This window comes from Phocoena sinus, chromosome 5 (assembly GCF_008692025.1).
Source record: "Phocoena sinus isolate mPhoSin1 chromosome 5, mPhoSin1.pri, whole genome shotgun sequence".
NCBI classification, from domain to species: Eukaryota; Metazoa; Chordata; class Mammalia; order Artiodactyla; family Phocoenidae; genus Phocoena; species Phocoena sinus.
Window position 1 is genome coordinate 69477262 of NC_045767.1, and position 15606 is coordinate 69492867.

The 15606-nt window shown below is 35.1% G+C and overlaps 2 protein-coding genes across 5 annotated transcripts in view; one reads left to right on the top strand and one right to left on the bottom strand.

The window, feature by feature from the left end:
* GUF1 (GUF1 homolog, GTPase) overlaps window positions 1–7149 on the top strand; it is a 32844-nt gene extending 25695 nt beyond the window's left edge. Inside the window, exon 17 of the mRNA XM_032631816.1 lies at window positions 6071–7149. Within this exon, the coding sequence (XP_032487707.1) occupies window positions 6071–6115 (45 nt within the window). The 3' untranslated portion in view covers window positions 6116–7149. The remainder of the gene's footprint in view (window positions 1–6070) is intronic.
* Window positions 1–15606, bottom strand: part of GNPDA2 (glucosamine-6-phosphate deaminase 2) — a 31512-nt gene that overhangs the window by 4880 nt on the left and 11026 nt on the right. For 2 of the 4 annotated variants that reach the window (XM_032631819.1, XM_032631818.1), the window contains 2 exons: window positions 11942–12126; window positions 5937–6111 (listed from right to left, as the gene is read on the bottom strand). In XM_032631819.1, coding sequence (XP_032487710.1) covers window positions 5937–6111; window positions 11942–12126 — 360 coding nt within the window. Of the gene's footprint in view, window positions 1–3482; window positions 3643–5936; window positions 6112–11941; window positions 15401–15606 lie in introns of all 4 variants that reach the window. The other 2 variants (XR_004349893.1, XR_004349894.1) reach the window with 2 other exon arrangements.

Below are 15606 nucleotides of genomic sequence, written 5' to 3' on the forward strand. Positions count from 1 at the left end.
CCCTATCCATTCATCTGGCAAATTATTTTCTACTATTTTGACATGTGTATTTACAATAGGGGTTGATTACAAGCCACACAGGTTTACTAAAACAATAAGATAACCTAAATATCAATTTCCAAGTAAATTTAAATTTCACCTTATAATTGGTATGCTTGTAAACTGTCCTTAATTTTATTAAAGCTTCTTGGGAAATATATTGCAGTTATTCATGTCTTAATGCACATATATTGTATTTGGGGAAATAAACTGTCCCAATTAATGAACTAAAGATTTTATATTGCGCAGGTTAAAGAAATCAGTTAAATTTACCAGGTTGTTAAGAACATGGAGGCTGGGGAAAGGGACTCATAATGTGGTTTTCTTAGGAAATGGGATTACTGGATCGAGGAGACAGGGTACTTGTTAGTAAGAAGGTGTACATTGTCAGAAAGGCTGCAAAAGCACTCTAAAATCCAAACTGTGAAGACCCACTTTTAAGAGATAAGCAAAGGGACATGCAGAGAACACTTAAATATACGTGTAGTAGGAGAAAAACCAGGAGTGAACAGTCTTAAAAGGAGAGAGAAATATTCACTCGTGAAATTGAAAGAGAGAATGCTAATTAACTCAACAGTTCACTTCAGTGTCTAATCAGCACCTCAAACTTGTTAACAACATCCAGACCCATTTTCCCCTTCTAAACCATTTCCTTAAAAATACTGTATATGGCGTTACCCTCTGAGGAGCTGCTAAAGCCAGACAACTGAAATTCACTGTTGATTTTTTTCTCTTTCCTTTTTAAATTCAGCAGCAAGACTGGTGGGCATTACTTTCAAAATATTGATATATCCCAAATTAGCTACATTTCTTCATCTCCACAGCACTGCCCTTAGTCGAAGCCACTTTCATCTCTAATCTGATTACCAACTCAGCACCCTACTTTCATCACTTCCCATTGTCCAGTTTTTCTAAAAACAGAAGCTAGATTATACCATTTCCCAACTTAAAATTCTCCAATTGCTCTTGTCACTTAGAATATAATTTATATTTTATTCTGTTGTCTTCGTTTATCCTTCTGATCTCGTGTCCTCCCCACTCTCCCCCTTTTGTGTTACACTCAACCCTGGCTTTGTTGCTATTACCTCAGAAAGGCTAAGCTTGGTTGTAGTACAGGGTCCTTATATTTGCTGTCTCATTCAGCCTGGAATGCTCTTCTCCCTGAACAAAACATGATGATCTCCTTTTGGCTTTTTGGGTCTCAGCCCAAATGTCACCTTATAATGAATTACTGTTTCACTTTCTTTAGAGCAATTTTCACTCTTAGAAAATGTTTTTCCTACCATGTCTCCAACTAGAATCTGAGGTCCAGGACCTTAAATTTACTGCTCTAAGTCCTGGGTCTATAAAGGTCATGATACATGTTGGGAGCTCAAGAAACATTTACTTTAAAAAATCTGTGAAGATTCAGTGAGATGGTCTCTGGAAGCTTTTTTTAAATTTAAAATGAATCTAGAACATACATTGTTAAAAAGGAGGCAGGAGAAAAGGAGGGAGCAGAGACCAAGATTCTGTAGTTCAAGGTCCTGAAGACAGAAAAGTATCAAGGGCACTGGCAGAACGGCTAGACATGAAAGGAAAGGATGCTTAACGATTAGGATAAATTTAAAATCTTGGAGGTAGGACTGTGGAGGGACCGAAGTTAAGCCTTCCATGCAGCTGGAGGGACAGAAGGGTCAAAAGGTTAAAATAAGTAATGGGAAGAGTTTGAAGAAAGCAAAACAAGGAGCACAGCTAACCCAGGAAATGAAAGAATTATGTATAAAAAGTACCAAACTAAGCATAAAGGCACTTGATCGGTTCTGCCTCCACCTCAGGTATATGGCAGCCATTTATCCATCTGGCCTTACTTATAAAATGGAGTAACCTCAGCTCAAAAATTTAAAAAAGAAAGCAATGTACTCAACATAGTGCATAAAAGTCTTATAATGATGTTTGGTATATATGTCTGAGATAACGTAATCTCTGATACTTGAATGTTTCTATAGTGACAGTTCCATAAAGTTATATAACCCTCCCTTCCATGCTTACCAGTGCAGACAAAAAGCCTGTGATAAAAATCCATGAGTACGTGGACAAACCAACAAATACTTCATTCATTAGACTGTTTTATGCAAACTATCCCCGAGGCTGGATTTGAAGCACACTGGTTTATTGGCATTTGTTCTTTGCTCAAAAAATGTTAATACATACGAATATTTTTCTCAGGGCTAATAAGCCCTCCCCCCCCAATACCCTTTTGAAAGGCCACTGATATGCAAGCCCTCATTTGCCTTTTCACTCTTAATTTTGTTTTTAAAGTATAAGCTAGCCCCATTTTATCGGTATACTTTGTTCTCTATTAAGAGGAACTTTTTCTGCGACTGTGTTAGCTCATCCTTACACCTGTGCTATTATGGCATTCTCTTCAAATCTAAGTGTTACCATCTTCTACAGCTCTCAGTCCCATCAGCCCCATTCAAGTTTTCATCAACTACTATTTAACTATAAAAATCTCTCCCTTAACATCCCTTGGACTTCACAGTGATTTACATAATTTAGCAGTTAAACTGAAATGGTATCAATGTCATGTGTCATCCATCTACCTGCCCAAACTACCTAGAATTTACCAAGTGTCTCCAGTGTACTAGGTAGGTACCCTTTGAGATGCTCAACTATTGCAATGAACCAAAACTGAAGTCCCTACCGTCATGGAGCTACATTTTATTTTCTCGAATCACTTAGCCAGTTTTATGAAGAATGCCAACTACTTTCAGGCAGGGATACTTGTACTTCTTTCGGGTATAACAACACATGAGACAATGTACTTGAAGGCACTGTAACCCATGTTTCTTGGCTGATGACATTAACTGGAAAATATAGTTTACATTTACCAAAAATAAACATTAAAGGGTACTTTTTTTATACTGTAAAAGTATATATCTGCTAATGAAAAATATTTACCAGATAATTAGCTCTAAATACAACCAATCTTATTTAAAACAATATTTAACTGAAAAGTTTAACAACCAGTATGTAAAAAGCAGCAAAATGGAGACTGGAGAGACCCAAGAGAGGGGACAACAAAGACAATGGTAATCTCAGCCATGTGGTTTAGAAGATATACGTCTTCCAGAGTATCAGCTCTTTGAGGATCATTCTACTTGATATAATTCATCTATCATTCACTTAAAGCTTTGATCATGGAAAGAATACATTAGAGCTTAAAAACACACAACTTAAAACATCAGGATAAACATTAAAAATCCAACTCCTGTAAAGTTTTTTAAAAACTAAACACTGGCTATAACTTGTACATAACATAAAGCTAGTTCCAAACTAAAAAGAATTTTGGAAATTTTAGTACTTGCTTTCTGAATAATAAATCAAGTGTTTACTATGACTAAAGGTAAAAACTGACAACGTTCTACACAAGAATGTGATAAAAATAAATAACTGCTTACTTAAATCATAAACAGAAGTAAATTCTAATGAGGATTGATAAAAATGCATAGACTTTCTGATGTTGCTTGAAGAAGAAAAGTTAAATATAATATTTTATAGTTTGGTTCAATCTGAATTCATTCAGCCTCTATCAAGCTATTGGAGCTATTGGAGTAGGGCCTAAAAAGGATAAAACAAAAAGAATGTTCACCGTGATGATGTTGTCTTGAAAATATATTATCTCAGGACATAAAACATAGGTTTTATTTTTTTAAAAACAACTAGAATAAAACAAATTATTAAAATGTTTTCCTGTGATTTACTTGTATCTTTCAAAAGATATATACTGAAATAAACTTCCATATGCTAATGATTTTTATTGTTTTAGATGTAGTTAACCTAGACTTCAAGAGCTAAATAATTAGAACCCTTTAAGATTCCTCTTGACACTTTTAAAGGGATGGCAGAAGAAACAGTGATGTGAATGGTATTCAAAGAATTACAGATTATAACTAAGGGATTCATTTCCTCCAGTATATCTTGCAGTGATATAATAATAAGGATATGACAAATACATAAAACTACATTTATAACATGTATAAATTTATGAAGTCATTCTACCTAATATCAAAATATCTTACTGTAAGATGAGGTCTATATGTATAGCCCAAAACAATATTGCAAATCCATTTTTCTCCATATTGAAGGAGGCATCCTGACAGAGGCTGATGTCCTGAATCTCTTCAGAAATATATACAGCTCCAATGGAAAATAATTTCTAAGTGACTTTAACATCCCTACTAAGCCTGTTAATTCACCTATAAATGGGATTATAAGAGTACCCATGTCATAGAATTGTGAGATTTAAGTAAATCCGTAAGTATAATATGCTTAGAATAGCACCTGGTCATATAACTATTGGCTATTATTAAATGTTTACTTCACTAAAATGTAAAAATTTTCTGATAAAAACTAAACTGACAAAAATCAGACAAGTATAGGGGTTTATCTGGGGATTACTGGTGCTAGAAAATGGCAATGTTAAATGAATCTCCTCAAAACTGTTATTAAAATATGTGGATAGGTTTTCCCTGGTGGCACAGTGGTTGAGAGTCCGCCTGCCGTTACAGGGGACACGGGTTTGTGCCCTGGTCTGGGAAGATCCCACATGCCGCGGAGTGGCTAGGCCCGTGAGCCATGGCCACTGGGCCTGCGTGTCCGGAGCCTGTGCTCCTCAAAGGGAGAGGCCACAACAGTGAGAGGCTCGCATACCACACACACACAAAAAAATATGTGGATAATGAAGATTCCTTTTATTAAATTTTTCAAGGAATCTAATATTTGTGATGAAACCTGGACTACATGGAAATAGATCGGTAAAACGCCATCTAAGAGCTCTTATTCACAACCCATAACTGAGCTATTCTCTGCTTTTATCTGTCAAGTTACTAACAAGCTAACAATTTTCAGTTTAATTTGGTATATTTGTGACTTGGTAAAAAACTGGTAATTTAACTGATAAAAATAAAAATGACTGGAAGTAATCTAAGTGCTTAACACTAAGGAAACCTTTAACACCTTTTATTAAAGAGATTTAAAACGTATTTTCATTCATATAGTATCAGTAGTGCACTTATTACATACTTTGTGAATTACTGAACTATATATATGGCTCATTACATAATATTTTCATATCAGCTATATAAATACAGGTGCTTTGTAAAAAGTACCTATTTATACAGCTTGTTTATGTGTGTGTATTTATATGTGGAGTTGACTCAAGCAGGGAATGGCTTCTAAACCGAGTGTATTCAAAATTGTCCTTGAAAATCTCTTAAACACCTATCACAGCAAGTGTATATGGTTTTATATAGATAGATAGATATAAACACGTGTGTGTGTATATATATATATATATATGGTATGGTAAAGTTTAAAAATTACTGAACTAGACTCTAGGAAGAAGCAAAAGGAAGCTAAATATGCAGAAGTCTGGGCAAACTCTGCTTACTTGTAGAGTTTATTCCATACTGTTTGACATTTAGCAAAATTTATTGTGAAGATTAAATGAGATAGTGGGCAACCCATCTTATCCCCTGATTTCATTCTAAACATAGCTGAGAGGTTAGGGTGGGACAGGTAAACAATGAAAAAATTAGAACGGACATATATACATTTCCTTTGGGGCTATTTAATCTTGTATATTCAATATGAAAGTAAAATATTTAATTTTGGATTTCAAGAAACATCTTGTTTACTGGAAATATAGATTGAAGAGGTTTTCTTCAAGAAAAAATATTAGGAAATTACTTTGAAAGCTAGTATTATCTGAAGTGAGACATTTCTAATCCTCAGCACAGTGCCAGTTTTCAATAGGCCACAATGCAGAATGTAACTCCCCAGTCATACTAAGTTTTAATTGTCATCTACAATGGAATATTCTCCCAGTCTGCTTTTGAAATTTCAGTGCTCACCTTTAAAGTATTTCACAGTTTTAACTCTTAATTCTAAAGTAGCATCTTCATCACATACAAAAATAGTTCGGGGATGTTGCTGGAAGGCTGAAACAGTCCACATGTGATTGACTCCTTCTTCTATTGCTTTGTAGAGAGCAAATGCCTTGTGTGCACCTGTTATGAGGATCATTACCTGAAAAATCGTGGACATTACCTGTCAATTCTTAAAACATGTTCCAAATGACTAAGAAGCTCTATTTTTTTTAAACAAAGAATTTAGGACCAGTATTTTTCTGAGGGTTAAAATAAAAATAAACAGCTCCATATTTCTTCATAGTTCAAGGTATTTATTTCTGCTCTTTAAGGTAACAGGCAAGCACAAAGTGTATCTCTACTTCTGGCTGAACAAAGTAAAATAGTGTCTTGTAATGGAGTATTATTGAATATACCATAATGCCTATGATAATTAACACATTAAATACTGATGTGCAAGAAGAGACCTGGGAGAATGAAGAAAAAGAAACAAAAGGGCTGTTTTGCAAAAGCAGAGTTACAGATCAACAAAGAATTTATATAACCAGAAATGATATATCAAATTGCTCTAGCCCAGATAAGCAATAGATATTACTTTGGAAAAGCAAAAGACTCTGAAATAAGATATTTTAAAAGTAATCTAGAGAAATGAGCCTAAAGATTGTTTCACTGAACGGGTTCTATCTAAAGCTGTTTTGGAACAAAACTAGATTTAAAGAAGGGTTCAGAATCTACTTAAATGCAGGAACTGTCCTTTAAACACACATAACTGAGACCATCCTTAGGTACAGAAAATCCAAGGTCTTTGTCCCAGATCCCTGATAGCCTATGAGATAAGTCAAAGAATGTATGCAAATGTGAGTGAGTGTATACAGGTGTCTGAATGAATCTTTTCTTTAACATTTTTAGCAGTAAATCAATCCTGTTTTTACAAGTTAAACAGTTTATGTAATGTAATAAATCTTTAAACATGTTTTTTTCTCATTATTTTTAAAAAAATGAATGTTAAAGTGGTTGTAATTCTAAAATATCTGTAACAATGTAAAAATTCTGTATTTCACATTTTAGAACCAGACCTTCTAAAACAGGGAGGAAATTAAAGATTAATGAACCAGATATTACTGTATTTCTTTTATCAAGATTCATTACTTTTCATTTTGAAGCTATATTTGATTAATATCAAAGCCCATGAATGAAATAAGATACGTATGAATTCTTACTGTTTTTATTGATACTTCTTGTTCTTAAGTATAGAGATCTAGGCTCAGTGAAGAATTAATATGCCATCACCTATAATTAAAAGCATTTTTTAAAAATTAGCAATGCTTGATATAATAAGGTAAGCACAGCACTGATTAATGGGTCTATTAGTTTTCCTTACTGGAAATTAATATTTTTTTCTTAGGACTGATACGTGTTACAGAGGAGTTTGAAAAAAAAAATATTCAAGTTCTTTGCTCCATCCTGTCTTCTAATTCAGAATCTTTGGGATTAGGACCCAAGAATCAGGGTCCCTTAAGTGATTAGTATGCAATCTGGCAGAAGTCCTTATCCTAGCACTTGAAAAGGCTTTTTAAAACTATTTTCACACACACTACATTAAATGAGAATATGTAGTGATTGCTGCATGATGGATATTTTCTGAAGTTTAATTTATTTCAGGAGTTTTAAAATGTGATTTGGTGGTTTCAAAGTTAAACACCGAACTTAAGCACTTTTCGTGAATTATTCTCTCATTTAACTACCCACATCAACAGCGTGAGATAAATACTATTCTTACTCATATTTCACAGATAAGGAATGAGGCACAGATATTCTGTAACTTGCCCAAGGTCTTGGTAAGGCTACTATATAAACAAGAGGTCTGATTCCAGCATCCATATCCTTAACAACTACAATAAGACATATATAACCTTTAATTGAGAATTAAGAAGAAATATCTGGAAAATCAGAAATTGAAGAAAATCCCTCTTGGAATATAATTTGACGTTGATAATACGTGATTATTTCTACTCTATCTGCTCCACTATTCTCAAGGAGAGTATTTCTTGTATTGTGAAAAAGCTTAAGAGTAGCCCTATCTGAAACCAAATCTTAAGGATAAGCAGAAAAGAAAAGGGGGCACTTCAGACAGTTATGGGGTGGTCAATAAAAAGCTAGAAATTTGGTAAGGCTGAGCATAGGGAAATGAGATGGCTGAAAACTGAATTTTGATAATACAGAGCATTTTATGCCAAAGAGGCTAGATATCATCTTGTGGTGAAGCAGCAAGGAATCAGACTCTTCATTATATCCATGAGTAGTAACTATGTTTTGGGGAAAAAAAAAATTCAGGCTGTAATAGAGAACAGGAAAGGGAAAGAATGGAGATAGCCATGATTTAGGATGCGTTTGCAATAATCCTTAAAAAACTGATATAGACCAGAAGTAAGGCAGCTCCGATGGATTTATCTCTGTTCGATGGAGGGCTGGATCCTTATTTATCTCTAAGTTAAGTGGTGGAATGTGGTGACTGATTAGATGTGAAGAAGCTAAGAATGACACACGTTTCAAGTTCAGATAATTTTCATGGAGGGTGTTGCTATTCACCAAGGGAGGGAGACAATTTTGGTAGAAAGATGAATTTAAATTTTGAACAGTTTAAATAAGGAGTCAATTGGAAATATGAAATCTGCAGCTTCAGAAAAAGAACTGGCTAAAGATACGTACTGGTAGTTATCACTGTATTGAGCGTAGTTGACCTTTTTAGAATAGTACTAAATCTACCAAGAACAGGGTTCCAGGGCTTCCCTGGTGGCGCAGTGGTTGAGAGTCCGCCTGCCGATGCAGGGGACACGGGTTCGTGCCCCGGTCGGGGGAGATCCCACGTGCCGCGGAGCGGCTGGGCCCGTGAGCCATGGCCGCTGAGCCTGCGCGTCCGGAGCCTGTGCTTCGCGACGGCAGAGGCCACAGCGGTGAGAGGCCCGCGTACCGCAAAAAAAAAAAAAAAAAAAAAAAAAAAAAAAAAAAAAAAAAAAAGAACAGGGTTCCAAAGTGTGACTGCCCAGAAGTATGCATAGTGAATACGCAGTGCTAGGAGATGACCCCCTAGGTAAGAACAACATTCAAAAGGCAGATGGAGGAAGAAAGAGCCAGGGAAGCATACTGAGAAAGAATGGTCAGAAAGAAAGAAGAGTAATGGTAGAGGTTTATGACAGAAGAAATAATCCATAGGAATAAATGATGAAAAGAAGCCCAGTAGGATAAGACCTGTAGAAAAGCTGATGGTCTTAACAGTTAAGAACTTGTCACTGGTGACTTCTGTGACATTCAGTAAGTCAACAAAATCAAAAGATTTTTAAGTTTTACTGGTTTTTCCTTATGTCATCACAAGAATAAACATTCAAATTATTATAATTATATATAATAAGCAATTCTAAAGATGCTACAGTAATTAAAAACAATTTGTGTCTTTTCTTTTGGAATTACCTTTAAAATATAAAGCATTATCTTGAAATATATCTCAGTAAAAACAAATTTTAATCCTTTGAGGGTAAATGTGGCTTCCGTCAAACAGCCAGAAGTCAATAAAAATCAGATCTGGTGGTTCAGGTAGACAGCCAAGCTGTGGATAGAACCAACTTTGTCCAAAATGAATTATGGGCAAAAGTAATGCATTCAAACTATTCTCAACAGTTACTGAATACCTATTATGTGACAGGCAGTGTACTGTGCTAGATATACATGACTCATAAACACTTGGAGATTATAAACTAATGAGGAAGGGTATTAAACAACGAAACATACAGAAACAATTATAAACTGCAAAAAGTGCTATAAACAAAAACTGTGGTAAAAGAAAATAATTTTGATTATAAGAATTATGGTCAGAAAATGGAACTCTGAAAGCTGAAAACGGGTGCCATTTTAGCTAAGCAAGGGCTAGAGAAGTAGAACATTTCACAATTAATTAACATCAATGTAAGGCCTCAAAGCAAGGAAGGAGTGAAAATTGAGGGCAGTGACTTGTGTGGTTCATTACCTAGTGGACAATTCCCAAGTCTTAAGAAACCTGTAATAACTTCTGGGTTGTCACTTCCAGGGTCTGTACAGAAGGTCCTCATTATCTGAGTTGCCAAAGTGTGAAGATACTTATTGATGCACTGACCACTTAAAGATTTGTCTCCCATTCAAACCTACTTTCCACTCAACAGTGACATCTGTCCCACACATGGATTTAAATTTTAAATATATTTGCAGTTATTGAAAATGACACTGACGAACAGCTCACATCACAGTTAAAACCACTGGCAGATGAAAATGTGTACACATGAAGCCCATTAAAATCGAAGATAAAGAAAGTCATTAAGTATAATCATGTGATACTTGTTTCAAAAGAATGCTATGAAAAATCTAGCAAGACAATAGCCAAGACAGTGGAAACAACCCAAGTGTCCATCAACAGAGGATTGGTTTAAGAAGATGTGGTACACACACACACACACACACACAATGGAATATTACTCAGCCATAAAAAGACTGACATACTGCCATTTGCAGCAACATGGACGGACCTAAAGAATATCATACGAAGTGAAGTAAGTCATACAGAAAAAAACAATACTATATGCTATCACTTATATGTGGAGTCTAAAACACAATACAAGTTCATCTATATAAAACAAAAAAACTCACAGACATAGAAAAGAAACTAATGGCTACCAACGGGAAAGGGGGTAAGTTAGGAGTATGGGACTAAAAGATACAAATTACTGTATGTAAAACAGATAAGTAACAAGGATTTACTATATAGCACAGGGAACTATTCAATATCTTGTAATAACCTATAATGAAAAACAATCTGAAAAAATATATATATAACTGAATCACTGCTGCACACTGGAAACTAACATAGTATTGTAAATCAACTATAATAAATCACTAAAGTCCTTGGGAAAACTACTAAATAATAAGAGTTTTGCCATAATTTTCTTTAGAGTCATGCTGGGAATGAATACTGTGAGGTGAATAGCATCATATAATTTTGTTGGAAAAGTCAAACAAAAGAAAAAAAATCAATGTTTGAATAATTCTGTTAATTCTAAGAATTAGCATAAGAGTTGCACCGTAACTTTAATTTTGTTATATGTAAGAAATCGTTTTGCATAACTTTCATATTTTAGAACTAAGATTGCTCTAATTTTTTTCAATTTATTTACTATGAAATTTCAGTCTTTAAAAGGTCTTTCTTCATAAACCAATTATCGTTAGATGTAAAACTCCATTTTGAATGACAGTTCTATTTGTGCATTCAAGTCTAGATATATTTACATTAAGATCAGTTACTCATTCACCACACCTTGTCTGTACTCTTTCCTCTGAACCTGTCCAATCCTGCTGCCAGAAGGGAATGGAGTTTTGGGTTTCCATATAATTTAACCACTTATAATCATGATCTGACTATAATTTGGTCTGTTATTCTCAGGGCAGGAAATGACAGCCCAATTAAAAACTAAAAAATTTGAGTCTACTGTTCAGAACTCTTGCCTTCTTAAACATACCAAATTTAGAACAGATCCAGCCCTAAAGGGGTTCTTTTTCCACTGGAAACCAACTGAGCTATCCTCCTACAGTCAAGAATCACATTACATGAAATTATCCTAAGCCTCCAAAAGCAGTTTAATGTTAATTATGACTGCATCTTTGTTGCAACAGTCCTTTCACAAGACTATATGATCAGTGTGATTTTAGGACCTCAAATTGTGAAACAAGAAGAGGCAAGTAAAGCAGTACCCCAAAAGAGATGGTGCCTAATTTTTAGTTTCCAGCTCCAAAGACTTAATTTACTTGAATTCTAAACATGGCAATGAGCCTGAAAGAAATTACTGAAAGCTAGACAACAATTTATACTGCAAATAGGATTAACCCAAAATAGCACTTATTTGACACCACAATTTCTCCAAAGTCTATAGACATCAAAGGAAAAACATCAAAGAACATTTAATTCTTACTTCTCTAGCATCCATCACTGTCCCCACACCAACTGTTAGAGCCATAGTTGGCACTTTTGATAAATCTCCATCAAAATATTTAGCATTTGCCAAAATGGTGTCCATTGCTAGAGTCTTTACTCTTGTCCTTGATACTAAACTGGATCCTGGCTCATTGAAAGCAATATGACCATCTGGACCAATTCCTTTCAAAAGAAATACATATACACACACATATATACATAAGTAAATAAGGTTTCTCAAAGTTCAACATGATTTAAAGACCAAAGAAATAGTCATAAACACGCTTACCTTGTTTTATTTGATAGCTGAATTTCTAATGCTGCAGTAAAAGATTTGTTCCTGTATTTGATTCAACAAGTATTTCAATGTTTTCCATATGCTTAGCATTGAGCTAGCATGATTCTAACAGCAAAATTAAGTATCACTTTATAATAATACTTTATAAAGCAATTTCACATGCATCCTCTCAACAACACATATATTTAACAATCTTGTGACATAGTCAGGTTAACCATATCTATTTACCTCATCTCCCCCTTTTTTTTAAGCTCAAAAGGAAACTTTGATGCTAAAGGATAATATATGATTTGTTCAAGGTAAATAATTTAGTAAATACTAAGACAAAACTCAAATCTAAATCTTCTGATTCCTAACGCAGTGGTCTTTATATTCACACTTTAACTTGCTTGGTTCTAGTCTAGATGGGGCAGTTAACTACTGGACCTCCCTGTAGTATAGTTTCCTCACTTATAAAAATGTTTAGATTGGACAAGATATTATCTAAGGCAGTAGTTTTCTTCAAACTTTGACTGCAACCTACTGCAAGAAATACATTTGACACTGCAATCTAGTACACATATAAATACAATTAAAACAAGAATTGCATGAAATAATACCCTTACGAGGAGCCATTCAAGCTATTTTTGATTACATTTTGTTTCATTAACAAAACGTACAAAGGGAAATGGTGGATGTGACTGACCATATTGATTTCATGCCCTAATAATGTGTGACAACCACAATTTGAAAACTCTGCTTTAAGGAGATCTACTGCCAGCTGAAATATTCTAGGACTGCCTCTAAAATATAGATAAGAATATGACATTTCTTATTTGAAGGAAATTGGAGGTAAATCTTTTCATAAAATCAAGAATCTTTCTATGGCTTAAGTAAATCAAGTTTTATATACATGGACCCTACTTGCTAGTCAGATTTCTGGCAACTTCAATCAAAAAAAAAAAAAACCCCACAAGTTCTCTGGGTCAAAATACCGGTTATACTTATATTCTGCATATTTAATGATATATAGGTGTATCTTATTGGCTCTTAACACACAATTCTAACAACTTTTTCCCAGGCTACAACAAAGTAAAATATGACAAAGAGTAACCTGGTTTTGAATGAAGAAGGAAGAACTGAAAACCTTAGGAAGCAAATATGAACTACCAAAGCACAATAATCTAGGAATTTTTAACAATATAGGATTAATTTTTAATCTAGTACGTAAAGCCAGACCTGTATGTGGTTAATATGTATGGTTTGTTTCCACTATTAAGTATATATATGCTTGTCTATTTTAAATCACAGATATGCATATCTCTCTAGATTTGTAAAACTGTTCTGCTTTTCCTCTTAAGTATACATCTACCTAAATACTTTTAATTATATTTCTCTATGGAGGAAAGGATGGAACCAGGAAAATAAAAGAGTTCCAGAAAAAAATAGGAGGTCCTCAAAGATCAGTATTAGTGGTCTCACCGTTGATTTGGGTCACACAAGTGTACAGCAAAGCTGAAATTATCAGGAATGGTTCATGATGGAGAAGCGTCAATACATTCCCTTACTATCAGTAACTATCAAAAATTGAGCTTTTCCTGATATAAAATTATATTTTTAAAATGTTCAGAATGTTTTACAAAGCCTTATAAAATTTTCTTAAAAATAATCATGAACTCTAAACACCATGGTTAATTCTTATTCAGTCTTTAAGTGTAGACTAAGACATCAACACCTTTTTTTTTTTTTAATTTATTTTATTTTTGGCCGTGTTGGGTCTTCATTGCTGTGCACAGGCTTTCTCTAGTTGCGGCGAGCGGGGGCTCTCTTCATTGCGGTGCGCAGGCTTCTCACTGCGGTGGCTTCTCTTATTGCTGAGCACAGGCTCTAGGTGTGAGGGCTTCAGTAGTTGTGGTGTGCGGGCTCAGTAGTTGTGGCATGCAGGCTCCAGAGCACAGGCTCAGTAGTTGTGGCACACGGGCTTAATTGCTCCACGGCATGTGGGATCTTCCCAGACCAGGGCTCGAACCCGTGTCCCCTGCATTGGCAGGTGGATTCTTAACCACTGCGCCCCAGGGAAGCCCGAGATAATCAACACCTTTATGAAACATCCCTAAAACCTCTGAGTCTGGATTGTGTGTCTTTCCTGTGTCTATAGTTCTGTGGGCTAGAAGGTAAACTTCATGAGAGTAGACTTTCTCTTCTTCATAACTGTATCCTTACTATTTAGAACACATGACACACAGGAGGCCCTCAATAAGTAACGGTTGAATAAATGAATGGATGGTTGGTATTGTTCAGAATGTTCAGTACAGTTTTTGCCCCCTTCTACCCTGCTCTGCTCCCCTCACAACAGGGGCTAGACCAATCATAACACCCTATATCTCATATCGTTTAGGCAGAACTGTTGTGATCTAAGGACAAGTACTTAGGCCACGCTGAAACAATCAGAATTTCTCTCTATAAATCTGAAACTTGACCAGGAACACAGAAAGAAAGAAGGCATCTAGAGCTGAGGCATTTGATGACAGCACTGCAGGAGAGGATCAGGTGAGTCCCTGCTTCAGTTGATCTGGTTCTTGTTCTTTTAAAGACTTGTTTTTTCCAACTCTGATATCAATTCTGTGAGTTACCCCAGAATTATTCCAATAAATTCACTTTTAGTCTCATTGGTAGACTACATTTACTTGCAAATCAAAGAATCTAATCGTGTAACCAAAGTAGAGGGTTAAAAATTTCCCCAGTGTCTTATTTTTACCTTTTAAACACAAATTATCTTAAGATAATTTTAAAGTTAATAATGCTTTTAGAGTCTATATATAGGTTTCCATGTTTGTGTACTTTATTGCTGGGTATGGATCAGGAATTGCATGATACACCCTTATTCTTTCTCCCAACAATTCTGTCATCAGATGAAGAACTTCTGAGTATGTATTTCCTCCTTTCTCCTTTCTATAGAGGGAAGGGAACTCTTGCTCCATTTCCCAGGAGTGAGCAATGGTGGATTAATACTCCGGAGCTCTTCTCTGGTCTTACTATTTCCAAATTCAGAGGGGAGGAGTAGGAAACCCCATTCTGGCCTCAAGCCCAACCTGCAATCTCTAATCCAACTTTACCTTTAATAAAGCTGATATTTTGATCCCATTTGGCTCAGTTCTTAGTGTTTTTATTAACCAAACCCTGGAACAAAAGAAGGGTAAGTGGTAAGACCCAGACACCAAGCCTCATCTTGAATATCCAATGATAACAACCTAGATCAACAAAGGTGAAGAATCAAATGAGATTCTTTCATGAGACAGATCCAATAATAGGGTATCCCAAACAGGGAAAAGTTCAAAGAAAATGTAATAAGCCAACCCTCCGTTCCCTATACACAATTATATGTC